We start from the raw sequence: 21,246 nt of genomic DNA, 5'->3' as shown, positions 1-21,246 counted from the left end.
CCGTTTATGGGACCCTGCTACCTGGAGGACAGCTCAATCCTTTGCGTTCATCATGTTACGGCATCTGCCCAGCAGCTCTGGCCCTACAACTATGCCCACTATGCAGGGGAGAAAAGAGCATAGAGAGGACAAGTGACTTGCCCAAGGCCACACAGCCCAAGGGGAGAGGCAGGAACCAAACCTCCCTGTATGGACCAGTCCTGGGCGCTGCGCCCAAAGGGCAGAGCCATGGAAGATACAAAAGAAAGGAGATGATTTTTAAACAACAGAAGCAGGAACTACACTGATTCCCACCATTCTAGATTCTACATCTGCAAATTCACCCACTTACTAAGATTTATTTATTTGTAACCCCCAAATCAGTACACCTGGCATTTCTGTGGTCATTCACTGACATAGGCAAGCAGCCAAAATTGGGAGCTGCCTGACATGCACATTCCAAGGTTGGGGGGGCTTTCTGTTTCAGCTCTCACACCAGAAACACGCATCCATCTCCAGACTGTTTTTTCCATCGTATGCTTCCTGTTGGCATTTTTGCTGTTTCAAATCACCCTGAGTGCGGTCCAGTGTTTCTGTGTGCAAGAAGGCCATGATGTGCCTCCCAGAGAAAACACGTCTTCGAGAAGCCTTACTCAGACATGAGTGCTAGGGCTGTTGGTATGAGTTCAATGAATCAACATAGCTTAAAGGAGGCATCTTTTGACAGATCTGCACATAAAACAAGGCTATGTGTGGATGGGTGGATATAATGACCAGAGGCTCACAGGAAGCTAACCCTGTATCCCGAGAGCAAAGGTCAGTGTTCATTAACTCAGCGTCACAGAGACTTTATGGGACATCATAACACACGAATGATGGGGACACCTGTGCCACAGCGGGCTGCACCCTCCAACTGCCCCAGCCTGGCATCTTGCCAGGACGCCATAAGCTGCCCTCCCTCACTGGCTGCTTCCACAGAGAGACCTGTCACCATGCTCTGGTCCTCACCCCCTTGAACGAGAGCACCTCAGGACAGGCTGCCTGCTCAAGGCATCTCCGTGTGCTCAGCCCGGCAGGGCACTGGACTGAGGGCTGACAGACATCGGGCGGGCCCACATGGCCATCACAGACAGCGCCCCCTGCCTTGTCCCTGTCACCTGACACTGTGGGGCTGCCCCACCCGACCCAAGTCCAGTCCCTGGAGACCACGGTTATAGGGAAAAGCAGTGGTAACAACGGGGCTGCTGCTGCTGCGAGGCTTCCGTGGACCTTAGAGACGAGGCCAGATCATGCCAGCACTAGCAATTCAGCTCCAGCTACCAGGCACTCAGCATCCCCCAGAAACGAGCCCAGGAGAGCCTGATTCCCAGGCAGCCCAGGCAGACAAGTGCAGGAGTGACGTGCCCCCTGGAACACAATAACAGTAACCCTGGTGCTAGCCACAGACGTCCCCTTCCGGGAGTCTCTGCAAGCTCAGTGGCCCACAGACAGGCACTGTGGTTTTACCACTTCTGGTTATTTTACATCTGGGTGGTACTAATCTGACCAAGAATATATTGATCTCTCCCAAATCGGGTCTGATTCTCCGTGGACAGCTGAAAATGACTGAAGATCGGCATCTTGGAAGCCTGGGAGAAGCCAAGGCCCTCTTTGAAATCAGCCTCCACCGACTTCTTTCAGCAAACACCCCCACCCCCACCCCTTTCCTCCTTCACAACACTGTTGTAACCCAAATGACCTATTCCGTGGGTGACCAGAGAATAGGTCTGGGTGATATGGACTCACAAAAGCAGAGATCAAAATGAGGCAGCCACAGAATCAGTACACTGGAGCCACAAGCCAACAGAAACAAAGACAGAATATCTACTGCCCAGGGGCTGGGGGCTGCAGAATAGCAGGAAGGTCACCCACGATCACATGCTTGGCCTTCCCTGTAAACAATCAGTAAGGGAGGGAGGGAAGGAGGTGGAAAACGGTCCCTGACAAGGAGCAGACATGACTCCCATTAAGGAAGCCCTGAAAGTCCGATGCACTGGCCGCCTACCCCCTGTCTAAGCTTTGTCCAAAGCTGGATCCCAAGTCACCGCACCCAGTTCTCATCAAGGCCCTCGCACCCACAAAGGTATGAGCTCTGGATCTCAGAAACCCCAGTATCCCCAGCCTCTGAGCAGACTCTAACAACATTTCTGATTTAAACGTGAGCAGCCACCCCCTCCAGGCCCTTCTCTCCAGTAACTGACAAAGTCACGAGACACACCTTCCCCATCGGCACTCAGGTTCTCGTACGAGTCCCAGCGGATCAGCGGGTCAGCTGTGTTGAAGTCTACGATCACCCCATGGTTGTTGCACAAATGTTCACAACCTGCATGGGTGGGTGGGGGTGCACAGGCATTAGTCCTGGCCGAGCCAGCAGCACCAGTGTCCCCCCGTGATGAGGCAAGGGGCAGCTGTTAGTGCCCCGGAAGCCATGCCCATGGAGCAGCCCTGCCCCAAGCCTGGCACTGATAGCAGCCAGCGTGCCCTCTTCTGAACGAAGCAAACAGCAGTGAGACAGCTGGGCGGCAAGGCAGACGTGGGTCCTCCAAGCCCAGTGTGCTCGCACAGGTGGACCTCAGGGAAGATGGACGGCACAGGCCAGTTTGGGCCAGGCTCTGGGCTCCAGACCCACACTCCCTCTTCCAGTGGTCCTGAGAGGCCAAGGGGTTCCTGGCCCACCAGCCTTGCATTAACCTCTCCAGGCCTAAATGATGGCACCCAGCTCAGAAGTATCATGATTAAAACATAAATTGAAATGTCAAGTGCATGGCTTTCAGTGATGGAATGAACCATTTGCCTTGATGATAAGGGGGTGATTTCTCTATCAAGGCATTTTTAGAAAGAGAATCAAAGTATTTGCAGGCTACTGTACCTCTCATCTTGTAAAACATTTGGTTGTTTGTCGAAGGGGGAGGTAATCAACCAGTCAAATCTTCCCAGGGCAGGAGAAACAAGGCTTCAGGGACTCAGCCGTTGCCCCAGTGGTTCTGGACCATGGGGTCTTCTTTGGGGTCTCACTGACCTATCTGGGCCCCTTTGTCTTCAACCCCCCAACATACACACTGTCTGGTATCTGACTACTTAAATAAATTTTTTATTGTGAAGATTTCCTGATATTTGCAAAGGTGGGAGTTGGTACAGTGACCCCAATGTGCCCATCGCCGAACATAGAACACATCCTGCTCCCCTTTTTGCACTTTACCCACCTTGAATCTTCTCGGGGGTGGCTGAGAACACTAACTCGATCTTCCCATTATCAGGGAAACGGTCATCTGAAAAAGAAATCGTATTTCAACAAATCTGGAAAGCTGAGCTAAAAAATCAGGATGACTTTTGTCTTCCTCCGGCAGCCCCCATGGCAGAAAGTCACAGCCGCCCCCCTGCACCCCCAGAAGTTTCCTGTGCCAAGTAAGCTGTCCGTCTCCCCTGAGACTGGTAAGAACTTTGTCAGGAGCTCAATTTATGGGAGGGTTCGGGAGGAGAGTGGATAAAACAAACAGCAAGTCCCACTGTGCCCCCCCTCTCCCCCATCCCTGCAGGCGGGACCTCACCTTTGCTGGCATTGTCCAAATCCTCCTTCCCAAATACGAGCCCATAGCCCTGAACAGCGCCTGTGTGAAACTGCAGGCGAAAAATGACATCGCGGGTGGCCGACCGGTACTTCTTGTGGTAGCACTTCACCTGGATGGGGGGTGGGGAAAGCGCTGGCTGCAGGGGCCACTCTGTAGGACACCGGACCCCAACACCCAGGGGACCCCAACAGCAATGGCAGGCTGCACACAGGCCACGTACTGTTCCTGCTGGCCCCTTGGCCACACAAGTCCTGCTGGCCCCTTGGCCACACAAGTTCAGACACACAGTCCTGGCCCTTCAGACGGGCAATGACGTGTTCTGCTTTGGAGGACATCTGCAGAATGGCATCCCGTGGCCCTTTCCCCCCGAACCTTAACCAATCGTGAAGAAGTTTACTTCACCTGAACTCTGTGTTTCACCTGAACGCCCTTCTGTGCTCACAGAAACAGCAGCTGGCTGTCACCACCTGTGATACGCTAAATGGTTATTACAGGCTGTGATTGAGAGAGACAAAGGGGAAGACAGGAGAGGAGGAGAGGGAGAGGGAGAGACACAGGGGGGAGACAGAGACAGAGTCAGAGAGATAGGGGAAGGGAGACAGAGGAAAGGAGAGGCAGAGAGACAAAGAAAGGGGGTAGAGGGAGCAGAGACCAGAGCTTGGGGCAGCATAAGATTTAAATTCCTGTGCTGGGTCGTCCAGGTGGTCAGCTGAGACCAGAATCACCTGAAGTGGCCTGAACCCAGGCTACACTGCAGCCCCAGAGCTGGGGTGCACTGGGCCCTGGGGTGCAGCTCCAGCTTTAGGGGACATGCTAATATGCAGGGTGGAAGCCCCCTCAGCCCTCAGGCCTGGGGGCATAGGGTGAGCCACCAGGGGCCCAGCCTCATTTCCCTCCTTTACTGGGGCCCTGCCTCAGGGGCCTGTGGGTGGTGGAGCCCAGGGATGACCCATAGGCCTGTAGGAGTGGAACCCCCTCACCTCTATTCCCACTGCAGCAGGCAGGGACTCCCTTCCAGGTCCCTGGGGCTGGGGCCAGAAGCAGGCTGGGTTCTGCCCTCAACAGACAGAGCCAGGCAGACCAAGCAGGCCCAGTGGGGAGGGGCAGGGGATTGGGGAGTTTTCTGATGTAGCCATGCTCACAAAAGAGAAGTTTCTTGCAGAAAGGTGGGTTTAAAATACCCGAGCACCACCAAGGTCAATAAGAGTGCAGGTGGACACTCTGGACCTAACCAGAGTCACGCTCATGCAAGGAAAAGCACAAATCCCGGCCACAGCCAGCAGGAGGGCTCTGTGGCCCTTTGGGCAGGTCCTGTGGTTTACCTCCCGCTGTCTGCCAGGCAGCAGTCTGACAAACACAAGGGTGAGGGAAGTGTAAACAGGCCATCGGGGGAGGGTTTGGCATCGACAAGCACAGGCGGAGGACACTGGGCAGCTGCGGCAAATGCAGTCTAGACTCAGCCCCACAGTTGGGACATATGGACGCAGCCAGCAAGAGTCCAGCAGCAAATGCGTCTCAGCCACAGTGCCCTCCACCTCCACCTGGGGGCTCTGCCTCCTGCCCTTTACGGGCCACCATCCTCCCTGCTCCAGGGGACCCTTGTGCACTAACCATCCCGATGCCAGCAGAGGCTCTGGCACAGACTGCAAGGCTGACCACACACAGGCCCCCATGTTGCCCTGGGCAGGAGGATGGACCCACCATGCTATCTGCCTTCTTCCTGCTGGGGCCCTGGAGGCTCCATCAAAGGGGGATGAGGGTGGAGAAAGGAAAAGAAGCCCAGGTTCCTGCCAGCCTGGCTCTCATAACTGTAAATATCAAGGACCTGGCTGGAGAACCTGACACCGGATCACAGCCTGGAGGCCACAGGCAGCCAGGAGGGCTGGGCACTGCAGGTGCTGGACAGACAAGCAGCCTCGGACAGCGCCAAGCCCTCAGCCACAGCCTCCTCTCCCACCCTCAGTGCCTGTGGCTGGCTCCCACCCACTGGAGCCCCCAGACCCACCCACCACCCCCAGGTGCTCCTTAGCTCCCTCCCTGGACCCAGGACACGATCCCAGTCCTCCATATAATGGCAGGGCAGGCAGAGGTGGCCACACCCCAGGCCCAGGGAAGGACAAAACATGAGGATCGTTGTCCCACATCTGCCAGCTCCCTGGTGCCCCAAGGCGTGGGCACCTCCCCAGGCCAAGGGGCCAAGTGCTAGATGACTCCCTGAGAAGGATTAAGACTGTCCCAGGCTTAGGATGGAAAGAAACCAACCTGATGCGAACACCCCCTCTCCCGGAGGTCTTCCTGGAACTCAGCTGAGACCTTAAGCCTCCCCGCACACCTCCCATTTAACAGGGAACTTTTCTTCCCACTGATGGGTTGGGCGGCACCACCTCCCGGTCCAGCCCACCTGACCTCAGGAACAGACCGCAGGCAGACTCCTGAACAGATAGCCTCAGGTGTCTCCTCGCATGGGGTCCTGGCAGCCACCAGCTGCCCACGCTCAAGCTCCACCTTGGGGAACTCTGGTACAGTGCACAGCTGGGGATTATTTGTTATCCACATCAACGGACCTCGTTAGCACATCAACAGTCCTCATTAGCATCCGTGACCAGATAGCAGAATCTGCTCTTTACACTTAAAGGAGAGAACCATCAGTATTCTGCTTGATGTGAGCACCCCAAATGTCCCCTTTTAAGATACAAAATAATGAAAACATTTCGTCAAGATTAGAGTGACTGAGGGCTGTCCTCAGTGCCTTTGGTGTTAGTGAGTTTCTGCAAAACACCAATCCCTTGCCTGCAGAGTTTAGAGTATCTGCATCTGAAACAAGTCAGAGTTGCAGCCTCTTTTGAGCTATAGGAGAATAAGAAACAGTAAGGCTGGATCAGATGACATCCATGCATCACAGGCTGTCACCAGGCCCAAGGTGAGGCACACACGTGTGCAAGCTTACTCACAACTCACCAGGAACTTACAGTCCCACCAGAGACGCTGAGCCGAATGCAGCTTTCTCTGACTGCCCAGTGGATGTTACAATGTCAATCTCATGATCATCTCACAAGGACTAATTCAACACTACATGCTAATACAAGTGTGCATGTGCTCTATTTACACATATGTTACTTAGGCTGTAGTCTCCAGAGAGAGAGTCCTTGCATGTATTGATGAGGAAATATTCAGAACATTCTCAAATCCCTTCTCCTCTCTGGGTTTAGTAGGACTCCAAGGAAGCCAAGGAGACAAAGTTTCTGTTAAGGCTTCAAGAATATAAAGGAATCACAAGGTGCTTGGGTGCTTGAGATTAAAACAATGTAACCATATATTCCCCTCCCTACCAGAACTCAGTGGTATGGAACAGCTTGTTAATCATAGTCATGGAAGCCCATTCGTTTATAATAGGGTATCCAGGTAACCTTTACAGAAATGGATTAAAATCTAACTAGTGTCCTGAACACACCTATAGTGACCTAATAGCTCCTACTGCAACAGTTTCTGGATGCTGACTCCCCCCTTAGCTTTGTAGTAAATGTATAAAAGGCATGGCCCTCCTGTACTCAGGGCTCAGACCTTTGGAGATCACTCTCCTCTGAGCCTGTTGGCGTAAAATAAACCTCCACCCTCCAAGACCTCTGAGTGCTGCTTGGTTCTTCTGTCAGTGATCCAGGCCAGGTTTTCTGGTTTTCTGTAACAGTATAATGGTCTCAGAGGAAGATCTGTGTGCCCTCCTATCCTGGGTCTGATGAAACAACTCCGAAATCTTCACCCAACCTGTTCTCTCACAGTTGCTTAAAAGCCTGCCTTTGCCCCAGTCTTCCCCAAGGGGACCCAATGCATATGGCTGGGGCCTTCATACATAATAGAATTCTGAGTCACAGTAGTTACTGATCAATCTGGTGCGTAAGGATGGCTGATAGGCTAAGAGGACTGCTTAATCCTTAGGTCTCATGGCTGCATATTTACTTCAAACTCTCCATCAACAAGACAAAGAGCACCTTGGATCAAGGGGTCAAGGCTTGAGGACACAAGGCCCCAGGGTCAGAGGTCAGGCACAGATGTCTCCAATTCCTGCTCCCCCAACCATGCCAACCTCTGTCAGCAGCAGCTCCTGCCAGATCCAGCTTCCCCTGAATCATCTGAACTCCCATGTGGCTAATAGAAATAGCAAAAGAAGGAAGACCCTCAACACACCCCCTATAGGAAAAGAGAGTCACCACTTCAACCCACTTCGCTGGTGGCCCTGGTGGCCTTTGGATGGCCTCAGAATATGTGTCCTCAGAGAATGAGCTACAGCCACACATGAAAAGGATTAAAAACTTTGACCATTAGCCCCTGTTAGTCAAAGTGCCCACACCATGTAGGGCCACGATTTCACTGGGACTGGAGGTGATTTTAGAGGGTCTCAACTGGAATCCATTTCACTTCTCAATCAGCAGTATTGGCTGTGAATGCGAACAACCAGCCTGATTTGCTAAGACCATGGGATTGGGAAAAACTGTTGGCGCAGTGAGAGAGGAAAACACACACACACAGAAAGGCACAGAACAGTTCAGTGGTGGGCAGGTAAAGGTTGGCATAAAGCCCCTGTCCAGGGAGGGAGCCAAGGACTTGCTCACTTCCCTGAATCTGCATGTTCTCTGCAAGAAACAGTAAATGATGTGCTTTTTGTTATGGCTCCTTGTTGAGAAGTTGGGTCACCAGAGCAAGGTCACAAGCCCCAAACCAGGAAGACAAAAAGTAAATGGCCACAGGGTTTGACAAGATGAGGCAGCAAGATGGGGCGGGCCGGCCAGCCGACAAAGTGTTTACAAGCCTCATGGGGCCCTGGACCCTGGCCAGGCTCCCGGAGGCCTGCGCCCACGTGCATTCCTCAGCAGGTTACATAACAACCTGGCTGAGCTCACGAAAGCTCTGCCCTCTGCCCTGACAACAGTGTGTTTGCTGAACACCCAGGCCCTGCCCTTCTGAACGAATGGGTGGGCTGCAGAATCTGACCTTCAGTGAAAGCACGTGGCAAGAACAGGTGGGTCAGTGTGCAGAGGGAAGGCCAGCGAGGCTGGGCGGGCCACATTCAGAAGTCAGGCGGGGGTTGGGGGTCACCTCACCAGGAACAGTGTCACCCACTAGCCCCCAAAGCCAAGGAATGACAACGGGATTCCATCTTCCCAAGACATCTTCCCAACCTGTCAGAGCCGAGGCAGCCTGCCTTGCTCTAATGCTGGCCCCTGCTGTCTTTGCTAATGGGTCTCAAGCTGGAGTCCCTCCTGAGTAAAGAGGCATACCTATCTCTGCACAAGGCTAACAGTCACCAACATCAAAGCACAAGATGCCTTCTGGAAGGATGATGAACAAGGACAGGGAGCCAGACCTGGCTGCCACCTCCCACCTTCCAGAGCTGGAGGCGTGCTCCACCGACACCAGGCAAAGAGCCTGGCCCAGACCTCTGCAGCAGTCTGCGGTAACCCTGTAAAAGCATCTCGCTCCATAGGATTCTTTCCAAGCCAGGACCACTGCCAAATTCTTGATGAGGAGTGAAAATGTACGAGTACCCTAGCCTTTCCAGGGACAGGCCATGTAGCCGATCCCCATCTTCAGCTCCGCTGAAGGCACACCCTCTGAACTCGCAGAGGCGCCCGAACGGCAGGGCAAAGCCATGCTACGAGTCTCCCATGACTCACATGGATATGGGGAGAGGCTGGAGTGGGGGATCTGCTGCTTTCCAGCCTCAGAGACACCCAGGAAGGCCAACCTACCAGGCCAGAGGGGAGAGGCTCTCTGGGGCGCTCTTCCACACCAAAGAACCTCCGTGGCATCTGTCTCCTTGTGCCCATACTAGACGCTAGCTTCTGGTGGGGCCGGAAACATGGGGATTGTGAGCTGCTGCACAACGTGGACCCCCAAGATGACCATAGGTGTGTTGGTGACACCTGGCCCAGCCTGCAGGCTGGCACTCTGAGTCTCTTCTCTGATGCTAGAATACCCCAGCCACCACGACCCCTAGCCCAACCCTCTGTGCCTGCAAACACAAACTCTCCATGCTGGAGTTACTCCAGGACTGGAGTCTACACTCGGGAGTGGGGTGTGCATGCGATTCCCTTTCATGCTGCACGTGACATATGCTGTGGTGAATGAAGAGACGGTTCATCGTCAAAGGTGCCGGGTGACCAGCAGTACCTGATTTCAATACTAATCTTGTCAGAACAGGTTTATTTAAGGCACACAGGAGTTATGGGCTGGACTGTGTCCCTCAAAATCCATTTGTTAAGTCTAACCCCAAGAACCTCAGAAAGGACTATATTTGGAGATGGGTCTTTAAAGATGTGATCAAGGTAAATAAGGTCATAAGGTGGGCCTGATCCAGTGTGACTGGTGTCCTTTTAAGAGGAGATCAAGACACAGACACACAGAGGGGCGACCACATGAGGACACAGGAAGAGATGCCACCTACATGCCCAGGAGACAGGCCCTAGGAGAACCTGACCTGCTGCGCTGAGACCGCAGAGGTCCAGCCCCGGGCCTGGGAGCCATCACCGTCTGTGCTGCTTTGTTACTGCAGTCCTGGGAAACCCATATGGAGGTGAAAACAACTTCCAGGCTTCTTAGAGATAATGGAGCAACGCCCCTTTGGTCGTTATTTCTGTGAACAGCATAAGGAAAATTTACCCTGTGTGATGGAAAAACACCACTTGCCAGCTGTAACCCACGTCCTCCCCACCCATCTGATAATGCTGCAGAAAATAAGTGCAGAGTGTACAAAAATGAATTGTAAACACAGGAAGAATAAATCAAACAATAATACAATCCTAAAAATAAACTGGTTAGGAATGCAGAGCGGTGCAGGAAGGGGACTATGTTATCAAGGTAGCATGTCCTGTGCAAAGATCAGGGCGAGCCTACTTGACAGCATTTCTGATGAAATCACACATTCAGGCGGTGCCTCTGGGGCATGAAACATGCACCCCAAGAAACCCACAGCTCCCCGACACCTGAATGCCAGAACTCGCCCGACACCGGTTCTTCAGGCTGAACCACCTCTGCACTGAGGCAGGTGGGCCCGGGGCACCTATGGCAGCAGGGTCCCCACCCACCAGGGGGCCAGAAGCCCCAGCAGGCTCCAGCTTTCCATGGAGACGTGGCTTGGCCAGGAATTCCTGCCTTTGCACAAGGCTGACAGTGCAAACAGCTGAGGCTGACAGGAATTTCTGCCTCCACTGTAGGCTCTAGACTGTAGGGCGGGGACAGTGATGGCGTGCTGGACACAGTGCCCACTCCTATAGGCAGATCACACATGACAATCATGGTGACCGGCTCTGGGGAGGCTACAGCAGGTTCATGGCCCTGCCTCAAGAGCTTGGCATCCTCTGGGGAAGCAGAGGGAGACACCCATTGGATGGATGGTGGAACAGCCTAAGGGAGGGCCCACCAGGTGCACCACTCATGGCAGCAATGCCCCCAGCCTGCCAGGGTGGTGACCCAGAGGAAGGGGACGTTGGGCCATGTACAGAGCATGGCATCATACAGCCTCACAGGACATGATGGAGACCCAGAAACCAAGGGGCTCGCTGCTCGGTGTGAAGGGGCTTGGGCCCCCTCCCTCTCCTGCAGGGGATACTGGGCCACAGCAGGGAAATGCCACACTCAGATAGGGATTCCATCATGTGGAGTACGGCTGGGGGACACACAGCAGCAGCCCTGGAAAGAAAACGGTGGGACTCAGAGCTGGGATTTGGGCACTACTGGGTGCAGACTTCCATGGCTGATGAGATTTGAGACAAGGAGGAAGTTCACATTTGGGGTGTAAGGAGAGCTGAGGGGCCCGGAAACCAGCTCGGTGGGCACATCGGTCTGCCCCAGCAGGTAGACACAGAAAAGAGGCAGCGTAACCCAGAGAGGAGGGCAGAGGGTCAAGTGGAGCCAAGAGGAGCCCCGGACTGGAAAGATGGGAACCCACTGCACAGGCACACAGACGTACAGATGGCCGCGCAGGAGCTGGCACAGCTGAGGGACACCAGGAGAGAAGAGGCCCAAGCCAACACCCAGGGAAGATGCTGCACCAAAGACAAGGAAAGCCACTGAGAGGGCTGCAAGGTGAGGTCTCAGGGTGGGACCAGAGATGAGAGGACACCCCAGACAGCAGGGACCAGGCGGGCGCAGGGCCAGGGGCGCGGTGGTCAGCATCAGCCCTCCCGTTGGAGGGCAGAGACCTTCTGGAAGCCTACACACACAGCCATTGCCCACGCCAGGCCCCTCGTCTGTTTCCCTGAACTCTCACCTCCCAGGACCTGAGAGAAGCAGAGCAGCGTGGGGCCTGGCCCTCCCAGCTGTGCTTTCGGCACAAACACCACCCAGGACCAGCCTCTAAGCACCCCCAGCCACCCTCCCCCATGCCCCTTCCTAAAATGTGGCAGCAATCTTCCTACCACCTCTCATTGCTGGGCCACTACTCCACCCACTCTGTTCTCCCCATGACCATGGAGTCCCCTTGATGAGGCCACACAGGACTTCAAGGGCCCAGAAGCCCAGCTCAGCTCTGTAAAAGGGCACACAGCATCCATGGCTCCAGGATGTCAGCCCCAGACACAGGACTGTCCCAGTGTCCTCCCCAGCCCAGACCTGCCCTCATCCCTGAGGGGGACCCAGCAGGTAGTTCCTGAGTCCTCACTGGTTGGCCCTCACCACCTGGCAGATCACAGGGGTGTGGTGGAAATGAAATTTCCCAAGGAGGGCCAAATAGCCAACCTTTCAGACTTCCTGCTGTCACAGAGAAGGCCCAGGGAAGAGCTAGATGCCAGAGTGAGCCCTGCCTGCCACTGGACCAGGGTGCTTACGAACACCCCTGACAACCACGGACGGGTGGTGGTAGGCACCGCTCATGCAGCCGAGGGAGCCCAGAGGCACCACCTTTCATCTGAAGACAACCCAGCCTTCCAGCTCGGCCGCTGCTGCAACGCACCCACCCGTGGCCCCCATCTGCCCCTCCCCAGTCCGAGACCTGCCTCCCAGTTCCAAGGCCAGCACGACCTCCCACCAGCCTCTGGAATGCTCCCCCCAACACCCGGCTCAGACTGCAGGCCTGCTGATGGAGGGCCTGGTGGTGCTTGCTCAGACCGTGCTTGGCCCCTGCAGGGGGCATGGGGCGTAGCATGTGGGATGAGTGGGCACGTGGGGCAGAGTCAGCGGGGTCCCCGTGTGGAGCTGCAGACCCGTGCCCACATTCCTGTGGTTTCACCCCAGGCCACTGTCCTAGCTCATTTCATCGTCAGACCCCACGTGGTCCTCACTGATGGAGGGACCTTCAGGCTCAGAGAGGCAGAGGGGCCTCTGAGGCCACCCAGTCTGTAAGCTGAAAGCCTGACTGGAGCCCATACAGGGGTCCCGGGGCCACTGCAGCTGCCTGCTGCCCCGGCTCTGGGCCCTGCCATCTGCCACCTGTGCATCCCTTCAGGGAGCCCCTCTTCCCCCAAGACCGAGCACCCACCCTCCCTTCACCCTGCTCCACATGAGCAGCTCCCGTCCCCATGAGCAGCCCTCAGGGGTGATGAGTGCCTTTACAGTAACAGCCCATTTCCCAAGAGGAACTGGAGACATCCATGCCCGCAACGTCTGGCTTCCACCTCAGGGCAAATGATCCCTGCAGGGCTGTCCCAACCCCACCCACCCAGGAAGGCTGTGCCCTCAGCCCCAGGGCCTGCACCCAACTCAGAGGTCACTTCCGCCTGAACCCTCCTGTGAGTCCCCCTCCCACAAATGCCCACTGCACCAGCAGGCTCCTCCAGGACAAAGATGTCACTCTGTCCCTCCCTTCCTTCCTGTGCTGGGACCCAACAGAGACTCGGAAAGCTGCACACATTCCAGACGGGACTGTTGGTAAATACATCGATGGGAAGGAAGGAAGGCGGCAGGGAGGGAGGAGGAGGGGGCAGAGGAGAGATGGAGGCAAGGAGGAGAGGGGCGGGGAGGGAGGGCGGGAGGGCAAGGGGCAGGAGGGAGGAGGACAGAGCGCAGACGAGGCCTCCGGTCCACCCGTGGACTGGCTGGCCTCCACCCCTGCTGCCACCAGCCCACAGGCACGCGAGGCTCCTAGAGTCTTCTGGCCACCTCCCCAGGGTCATCACAAGGGCACTCAGCCGTAACTCCTCTCCTGGGGTCACAGAGAGCTCCCAGCCTGAATACTGCAACTCAAAGCCCTCTCTCGTGCAGATGCAAGGCCAGGCAGACAAGTCAGAGGGCCTGGGGCCAGACAGCCAGATGCCCATCCTAACAGCTTGGCTACCAGACTCTCTTGGTCCCTCTGGGTTCCTCAGCTTCCTTTTATGGCTGAAAGCTAGACCCTGTGCCCAGAGCCAGTGGGCAGATGGAAGCCATAGCTGTGTGAAGTCCTGGTCATGCCAGCACACAGCAGGTCCACAACAACTGCTGGGCCCTCTGCCCAGCTACCCAGAAAATCCTGGGAGACTTGGGGGGGCACAGGAAGCAGGCACCCATTGCCCTCTCCTCTAACCCCAGGAAGCAGGCCAGAGCTGCCCTGCAGAACACCAGAGAAGGAAACCCTGTCCCCAGGTCCCTCCTCCTGGGGGCAATGCATGACATACCAGCTGAGCAAATGGGCCTAAAATGCATTAACACCCTCACCTTGGCTTGTCACCTAGGACATGGGCTACCAGTTCCTTCCCTGGACGCCATGGATGGAAGAACATGTTTGTAAAGTGCATGTGGCACCCAGGAGTCAGCTTGAGCCAGTGACTGATCTGCATGAGAGCCCAGGGTGGGCCATGGTGGGGATTCACCAACCACAAAGGAAGGGTTTTAAAGCCCAAACTTTTAGGGAAAATAAGAGAATCCTCACAGCCATGTACACTACCAGGAAGCAAAGCCAGCCCTCAAACTCCTCCATCCCTCCCGGCTGCCTCCCCGGCCCAGCGGTCAGCGCAGGAAAGCAACTCCCCACATGGGCGGCCAAGTACACCTTCAGGCTTCCCTGTCTCAGACACGTTTCTTTGAAATTATCTCAGATTTGTAGGGTTTTAGAACTTTCTATATTCAAGACAGATAAAAGGCAAGAGTGGCAGCAAGAACCAGCAGGCCCAAGAATCAAAGCCCTCTGGAAGAATCATCCCTCTGACCTAATAGTAGTGCTGATGCCATCACTACGTTCTTCCCACGCCTTCACCTGCAAGCCTATGATCATGTGCAGCTGGCATTCATGGTCAGAAACAGGCACCCAGAAGGACGTGGGCTTAGTTAGAACTTTACTTTCCAGGGAGTATGTTTCAAGTGGCTCTAACAATCTTCTCTGTCCCTTTTATTAAAGAAACTTTACTCATAAAATTAACCAACTGCCTTTAGGGTGAAGGCTGCTTTTCATTCTTCCAACAGGCTTTTTCAGGGGAGAGGGTGGTGTCATTGCTTTAAGACAACTTTTTTTCCCCCTTCTGGGCTGTGATGGGGGGCGAGCAGGAACGCTGCCGTGAGAACTCACCATAATGTCCCCTTTCAGGAGCTGGGCCGGCTCTATGGCGATGTAGATCCTACTCTGGTTTTCTGAGCCAATGTTGCTTCAGGATAAACAGAAAAGTAGATCATTGTGCTATTTCATGATTATGTGGAAAGAATGCATTTTGAGAAAAGCAATCCCACAATTTAAGACTCAGAAACTACACAAAATATCCCACTTGGCCCAGGAATCCATCCCTGAGACTCTCTCCTGTGGAAATGAGTCAAAAAGGTGCCAAAAAGCTGCCAGACCAGGGACAGTCCTTACAGCAACATGGGGTCGGTGACCCACAAGAAGGCCCCACCCCAGGCCCGTGCATGGCGGGGCATGCAGCCCGGTGCGGGCGTGCAGACAGCCACAGACTCTGCAGTAAGTGAGGGTGTGGCAGCCAGAGTGTCGCCCCTGTGCGCATCCACAAGTCCAGGAACGTGACAAAGCTCGTTTGGAGTGGTGGCACCATGGTGAGAACAATTTTTACCTTTACTTATTGTCCATGAATGTTCATAATGTTTATGTAAACACAGAGAAAAGCCCAAAAAGCCATGTAAGCTCTGAGCCCAGGCCTGCCCTTTGCTTACAATGCAAAGGGGAGAGAAAGGCAGAGCATGATGGGCTGTCACATGCCTCCAGTGTGCGGGCCTGTGTCTCCTCCAGGCTCCAGCATCCATGCCCCTTCACGGAGCCAACTGATGTGACAGCAGCAAGACACCTCCTGAAAGGGAGGAGGGGGCACCTGCCTCTGACCCTGGGGCTCATCCTCTGCTATCCCCCATCCCCTTCCCATGAGCAGGGCAGCTCAGCCCATCTCCTGGGCTCTGCAGAAATCTCTCTCGAAAGCAGCCACACTTACTAGATCCCCGATGTGTACACCGGCTGCATGGCTTGGTAGAGCTTCAGAAAGGGCCGGCATGCTGAAAGACAGGCGGGGTCATCTGTAAAGAACCACACAGACCCACAGGAACTGGGCCCTGGGATGGCTTTCGAGGTGTAGGGGAGTTACAGCATTTCCAGCCACAGCAAGAGAGATGCTGGGGCTCCTGTGTTCTCCCCCTTGCACTGGCCCTGCTGCACACCGATGGCTTTCTTTAGTCCGCAACCAGGAGGGCTGAGGACTGAGGCCAGTGCGGGGCTAGCACATCTCAGAACACTGCTGTGGGCAGGACACTCACCTCCACCTGTGTCGAAGTTGGGGATCCCGTGCAGGATGACCAAGTGCAGGAACAGGGGCGAGGCATTCATTTTCACCGTTCCCGACAGGAGCCCACTGAGAAACTGCACGTACCTGTGAAGTATGCCGACTTAGAGCTGCCCCAGAGCCCCTCTCTGCTCCCCCAGGGAAACGAGGTCACAGCCTGCTTTTCCCAGGGTTCTGGGACTTCCATGGTTCCCCAACTACTACCAGCACAATAGGCCTAGGCACCCAAGCATCTGGCCCACATCTTGGAAAGAGAAGCCAGGCATGCTTCTCAAAAATCTGCACACTTCCTGCGCCAGACATGGCAGGGCACCCAGACACAACGGCCAGGGCACCTCCTGCTCCAGCACAGCCCTCAGAGTGCACCAGCACCACCCAACCCAGAGCTGGGCAGGTCAGGCTGCATGCAGGGCTGTCATGGTCTCTAGTCACCGATGCACGCATCTGAAGGGAAATGACACTCAGCCCTGCTCTTGGTCCCGCAGCCCTTTGCTGCCCGTGCCAGAACACAGGGTGGAAGCACACCCCCCCAGCCCCCACAAGGACCTAGAGCCTGTGTGATGGTAAGGGGAGATGGGACCTGGCCTCCTGCCTGTCCTGGGAGCCCCTTGCCCCAGCTCCTCCACATGGTCCGTATGTGTCTGCTGGGCACCAGGAAGGCCTGGCTTCCCTCCGACACCCCGTGTGGCCCTGTGCTCCTGCCGGCTGCACATGCCCACGGTGTGCACGCGTGCTCTACATGAAAGATTCACCACTGGTCCCCAGAGGCCCAGGAGGCAGCCCCACCCTCCACCCAGGGACCTGAGTCCAGAACAAAACACACCGTGATGGGGAAAGGTAGTACAGCATGGAAAAGCCTAGTAATGACTCTATAGCATCTTACTACACTGATGGACAGCGACTGCAATGGGATGGCGGGGGGCACTTGATAATATGAGTGAATGTTGACACCACCAAGCTGCTCATGTAAAACCTTCATAAGATTGTCTATCAATGATACCTTAATTAAAAACAAAAAAACACGGTGATGCCCAACAACCTGCATGACCCCTGATGCCTACATAGAGCCCAGCAGGCGCTGCAGGGCCATCACTGAATTCCGAGCCTGTGCCGCCAGCACAGGTCCTCCAGCCTGCACTCCAGCCCCTCCTCTGGTGCGACCACCTGCCGGATCTGACCAGACTGCCACTGGCTCTGCCAAACTTACTGGGACTCTCAAACTGATGCCTCCAATTCAGACATGGTCCATTATGTCCAGCCGCTGAATTTGTGCACAAAGCCAATGGAACAATAGGCAGTTTCTGGTAAACTTTAAAAACAAAGGTTAAACACCCTACTTACAGTCCATCCTTTTAGGAAAATTTTGGAGAAGAGCTTCTGCTTCTGCCTAGGCACCTTTCAGTGTCTCTACTTGCCGGGTGGCAGCCGGCTTCTGAACAAACCTCCCCAGGTGGGAGCCAGAGGAAAACCCTGGGCCGCAGGGCTGGATGCCCGGCCACAGCAGGCCTGGCCACCAGGTGGCTCCATGCACCCGTCCTGCTGTCTAGACACCCTGCTATCCAGGTGAACCACTTCAATCACCAACATGCTCCCCACTTGGCTTTCCTGGGCCCTTCGTCTCCCTGGTTTTGAGCAAAAGAGGAAGGAATCACGATATGCAGAGGGGGTCTAAGTCCCAGCTTTTCTGAACAGCAGTACTTCCTGCCAGTGTTGGGTAGCCCTGGGCACCAGACCACCCATGTCCACAGTCGCACAGCCCAAGGGCAGTGTGCCCTCTGTGGGATCTGGCCATTTGCTCAGGACTGTGTGCTGGCCTCTCCGGGCCCCGTGGCCCCCCATTCTCTGGACACCTGTGCCCCAGGAGCACGTGGATCAGGCATCACAGTGGCCTGTTTGTTTCACATTTTCAGGCAAACATGGAGGTCCTGGTAGAGCCTGGCTGGACTGCCGCCTAGTAGCCAGAGGGAACACAGGAAGTTGCTTCTTTCAGGGGCAGAGGGTCAAGTTGGAAGGATGCTGTTTCCCTGAAGATCCCAAAGAAGAAGCCCGAACACCAGGGTCAGCCCTCACAAGGGTCAGGTTTGTGAGAGGAGGGGCAGCTGGAACCCAGACCCCTGCGCCTCTCTCCTGAGACCAGCTCCAAGCAGTCACCAACTCCCAGATGGGTCCACAGAGGCCTCACTTGTTCATATTTGAGACAATACAAAAGGTACTCTCAAAATAAGCTCTTGGCACATGATTCTCATGTGCCCTTCCTAGACATCTGCTTCATATCTTTAGGTAAATTAAAGGCAGAAAAGGATAATAAAGGCAGCTTATTTCTTATGACATGTGCTTTCTTAATAGGAAAAAGTTAAAATGTGTTTCTACTTCGGGGTGTCTTCTATTACTGAAATGCTACTCTGTAATTCTACTGCCTGACTTTGTGCAGCTGAAGTCATTTCTTGGCTACTTGTTCACAGGATGCAATACACTCACAACTTCTGAGTCAAAATTCTGGATTTTGTGACATGGCGATAGTTTAGTACAAAACTTTAAACAAGCATGGCTGCAATCAGAAACATCATTAAAGAAAGCCTAGCCCTGACCCCACCACCCCACCATCCCACTCCTAAGATGGGAACACATGACAAAGGCCATTTGTGCATTTATTTTTGTGAGGTATATGGATAGTGTGGAGACGGCACGCTTGCCCCCTCCCTGTAGCCATTACAAATTTATGGTTAATGGTCTGCATAGATGAGTGGGAGGTCCCGGCTCTGTGTGTCCAGCCAGGGGCCTGTTCACACCAGTCCGTGGCCCAGAATGCCGGCAGGGATGGCCCCTCACTGTCTCTGATGCCTTCCTCCGGGGCCTGCAGGCCACTAACCACAGGCATACCCAGACCTCCAGATCGTACAGCAGACAACCGGCAGCCCTGGAGCCTGTGTGCTGCTCAGCCCAGAGCACACCCCTGGCCCTAGAGGCTCATGGCAGCGTGTTAGGAATGCTCAGCACCACAAATTAAGCATATCTTCTATGTACCAATTTTACTTTAGTGAGCAAGGTTGGGGGTAACAAAAACCTCTGTACAGTAAAACAAATGTGGGATTTTCCATGAGCTTTTCATGGGGTGGCCTCATCCTGCTGTTTCCAAAACCCTTTCACACCTCATGGGTCCCTCAGACAAACAGGCTGAGCAGCACCACCTTAGGACTCGTGAGTGTGGTCCTTAGCACTGTTCTAAGTTCCAAAGAGATCAGTGTCCATGCAAACACTTTATGAAAACACCAAGTTCACTGCCGTGTAAGCTATAGCTGCTGCTGGAGTCTGCAGCTGAGCTGGCCTGTACCTGCGCAGAGGTGGGAGCCCACAGACAGGTGGCCAGGCCACATGTAACAGGACCAAGTGTGCCGGTGACCGTCTGGGGACCACCAGCAGGACCACAGCACGGAAAATTTAGACCATGGGAGTGTGAAATGGCTCCCAATTAGGTCACTCAGCAAATTGTGGGCAGGATCGGTTCCCACCTGGTACACGAAGTATCCACCCCTGCACTGAAGGCAGGCTGAGCAGATGTAGGGTGGGTGAAGGACGGCAGGGTGTCAGATCCACCTAAGTCTCTCCCCACGGCCTGCCCGGCAGCTCTCAGAGCTGCACAGATTAAAAGCAGTTTTCAAACAGCTCTGTTATTTTCCCACACTTACCTTTTTTTTTTTTTGAGGAAAATAACTCCCTGGGGATAATGTTCTCCACGCTTCCTCTCAACTAGGCAGTAAACTTTAGAAACCTAGCATTTAGATGGTGGAGGGCTAACAGAGGAACACACACTTCATTCTTGTTACAGAGCAGCTTGAAATTTGCAGCATCCACCCCAATCATTTACAACCACTTACCAAAGCAGAAATCCCCATTTGGAATTTCCCTAAATCTCCTTAAACATGCACTTGACAGAAGCTCAAATCTCCCTGAAAATGTGAGTATATAAGAACCAGCCTGAAAACATTACTTTAATGAGCAGAAGAAGCCACTGTAAAGGTCTATCTCTCCCTAAGGCTTCCAAATTTCACCCCCAGGCCTCACCAGGACAGTTCGGAGGGCGGGGAGATGTGGGCTGGGCCCCTGGCCTGGTTCTGCCTGTGAGACGCCAGCTCAGAGGCTGATGTTCTGCAGTGTGGCAAGGGGACAGCAGTGCTCTGCCCACCTCACGATCACGCATGGAAGGGCATTGGGGAGGAGAGAGCAAGCTCTTGGTGATGACCACAGCGGGCACACCAAGCAGCAGCACCTCCTTTGGAGGGGATATCTGGACACCTGCTCCCTCACATCCACCTGCCTCATGTGCAGTGTTCTTCCAGACACCCAAGGCACCCAGTCAAAAGCTACAGAAATATCAAAAACCCAATAATGCCATGTTAGGACATGGCCAGCTATTAGAAATGTCCAGGGCATCCTGCATGCTCTCTCTTCACCTCACAGGACACAGGATGATGCCCACCTGGATTCCTAGGGTCTGCTTTGCCCCATGCTTCCAGAGAGGCTAACTGTCCCCACCATCTTCCCAAATAACCTCAAAGTGATGGGGCCAAGAAATATGTGCTCCCATCTCAACTCCTTCTTGGCAAGAAAGGAAAAGTGGAGAGGAAAAGGAGGTGGGAAACTTTCATCATTTAACTCATCACTTCCATGATGCAGGCGATAAACTAAGACCATAGAAGGACTTGTTGGTTAATGATTTATCAAAGCGAAAGAACCCCCAAGTTCATCAGCACCTCCAGGACACCATACAAAGAGAACTAGAAAGCACAAAAAGAGAAGTTCTGCTGGAAACAGGCAATGTGACATGGGCATTGCTGGCTAGGCCACCACAGGCTGACTGCTCTGATTTTAAAAATAAGAAACAAAGTGACACAGGATTCACCTCCCAACAGACAGGACTCCTACCTCCCGAGCTCTAAACCCAATATTAATTATGTGAAGGCTCAGAAGAAGCTCCCAAC

General features: G+C 54.4%; 1 protein-coding gene across 15 annotated transcripts in view; it reads right to left on the bottom strand.

Moving 5' to 3' along the window:
• The window catches only part of TNS3 (tensin 3), a 227,620-nt gene that overhangs the window by 93,652 nt on the left and 112,722 nt on the right, over window positions 1-21,246 (bottom strand). For 11 of the 15 annotated variants that reach the window (XM_057505348.1, XM_057505350.1, XM_057505352.1 and 8 more), the window contains 6 exons: window positions 16,242-16,354; window positions 15,923-16,004; window positions 15,058-15,133; window positions 3,567-3,696; window positions 3,222-3,287; window positions 2,237-2,341 (listed from right to left, as the gene is read on the bottom strand). In XM_057505348.1, the coding sequence (XP_057361331.1) occupies window positions 2,237-2,341; window positions 3,222-3,287; window positions 3,567-3,696; window positions 15,058-15,133; window positions 15,923-16,004; window positions 16,242-16,354 (572 nt within the window). Of the gene's footprint in view, window positions 1-2,236; window positions 2,342-3,221; window positions 3,288-3,566; window positions 3,697-5,849; window positions 6,159-15,057; window positions 15,134-15,922; window positions 16,005-16,241; window positions 16,355-21,246 lie in introns of those variants that run through there. The other 4 variants (XM_057505341.1, XM_057505345.1, XM_057505346.1 and 1 more) reach the window with 3 other exon arrangements.

This window comes from Manis pentadactyla, chromosome 7 (genome assembly GCF_030020395.1).
Source record: "Manis pentadactyla isolate mManPen7 chromosome 7, mManPen7.hap1, whole genome shotgun sequence".
Taxonomy (NCBI): Eukaryota; Metazoa; Chordata; class Mammalia; order Pholidota; family Manidae; genus Manis; species Manis pentadactyla.
Note: the sequence above shows the minus strand (reverse complement) of the source record. Positions and strands in the feature narration are given on the sequence as shown.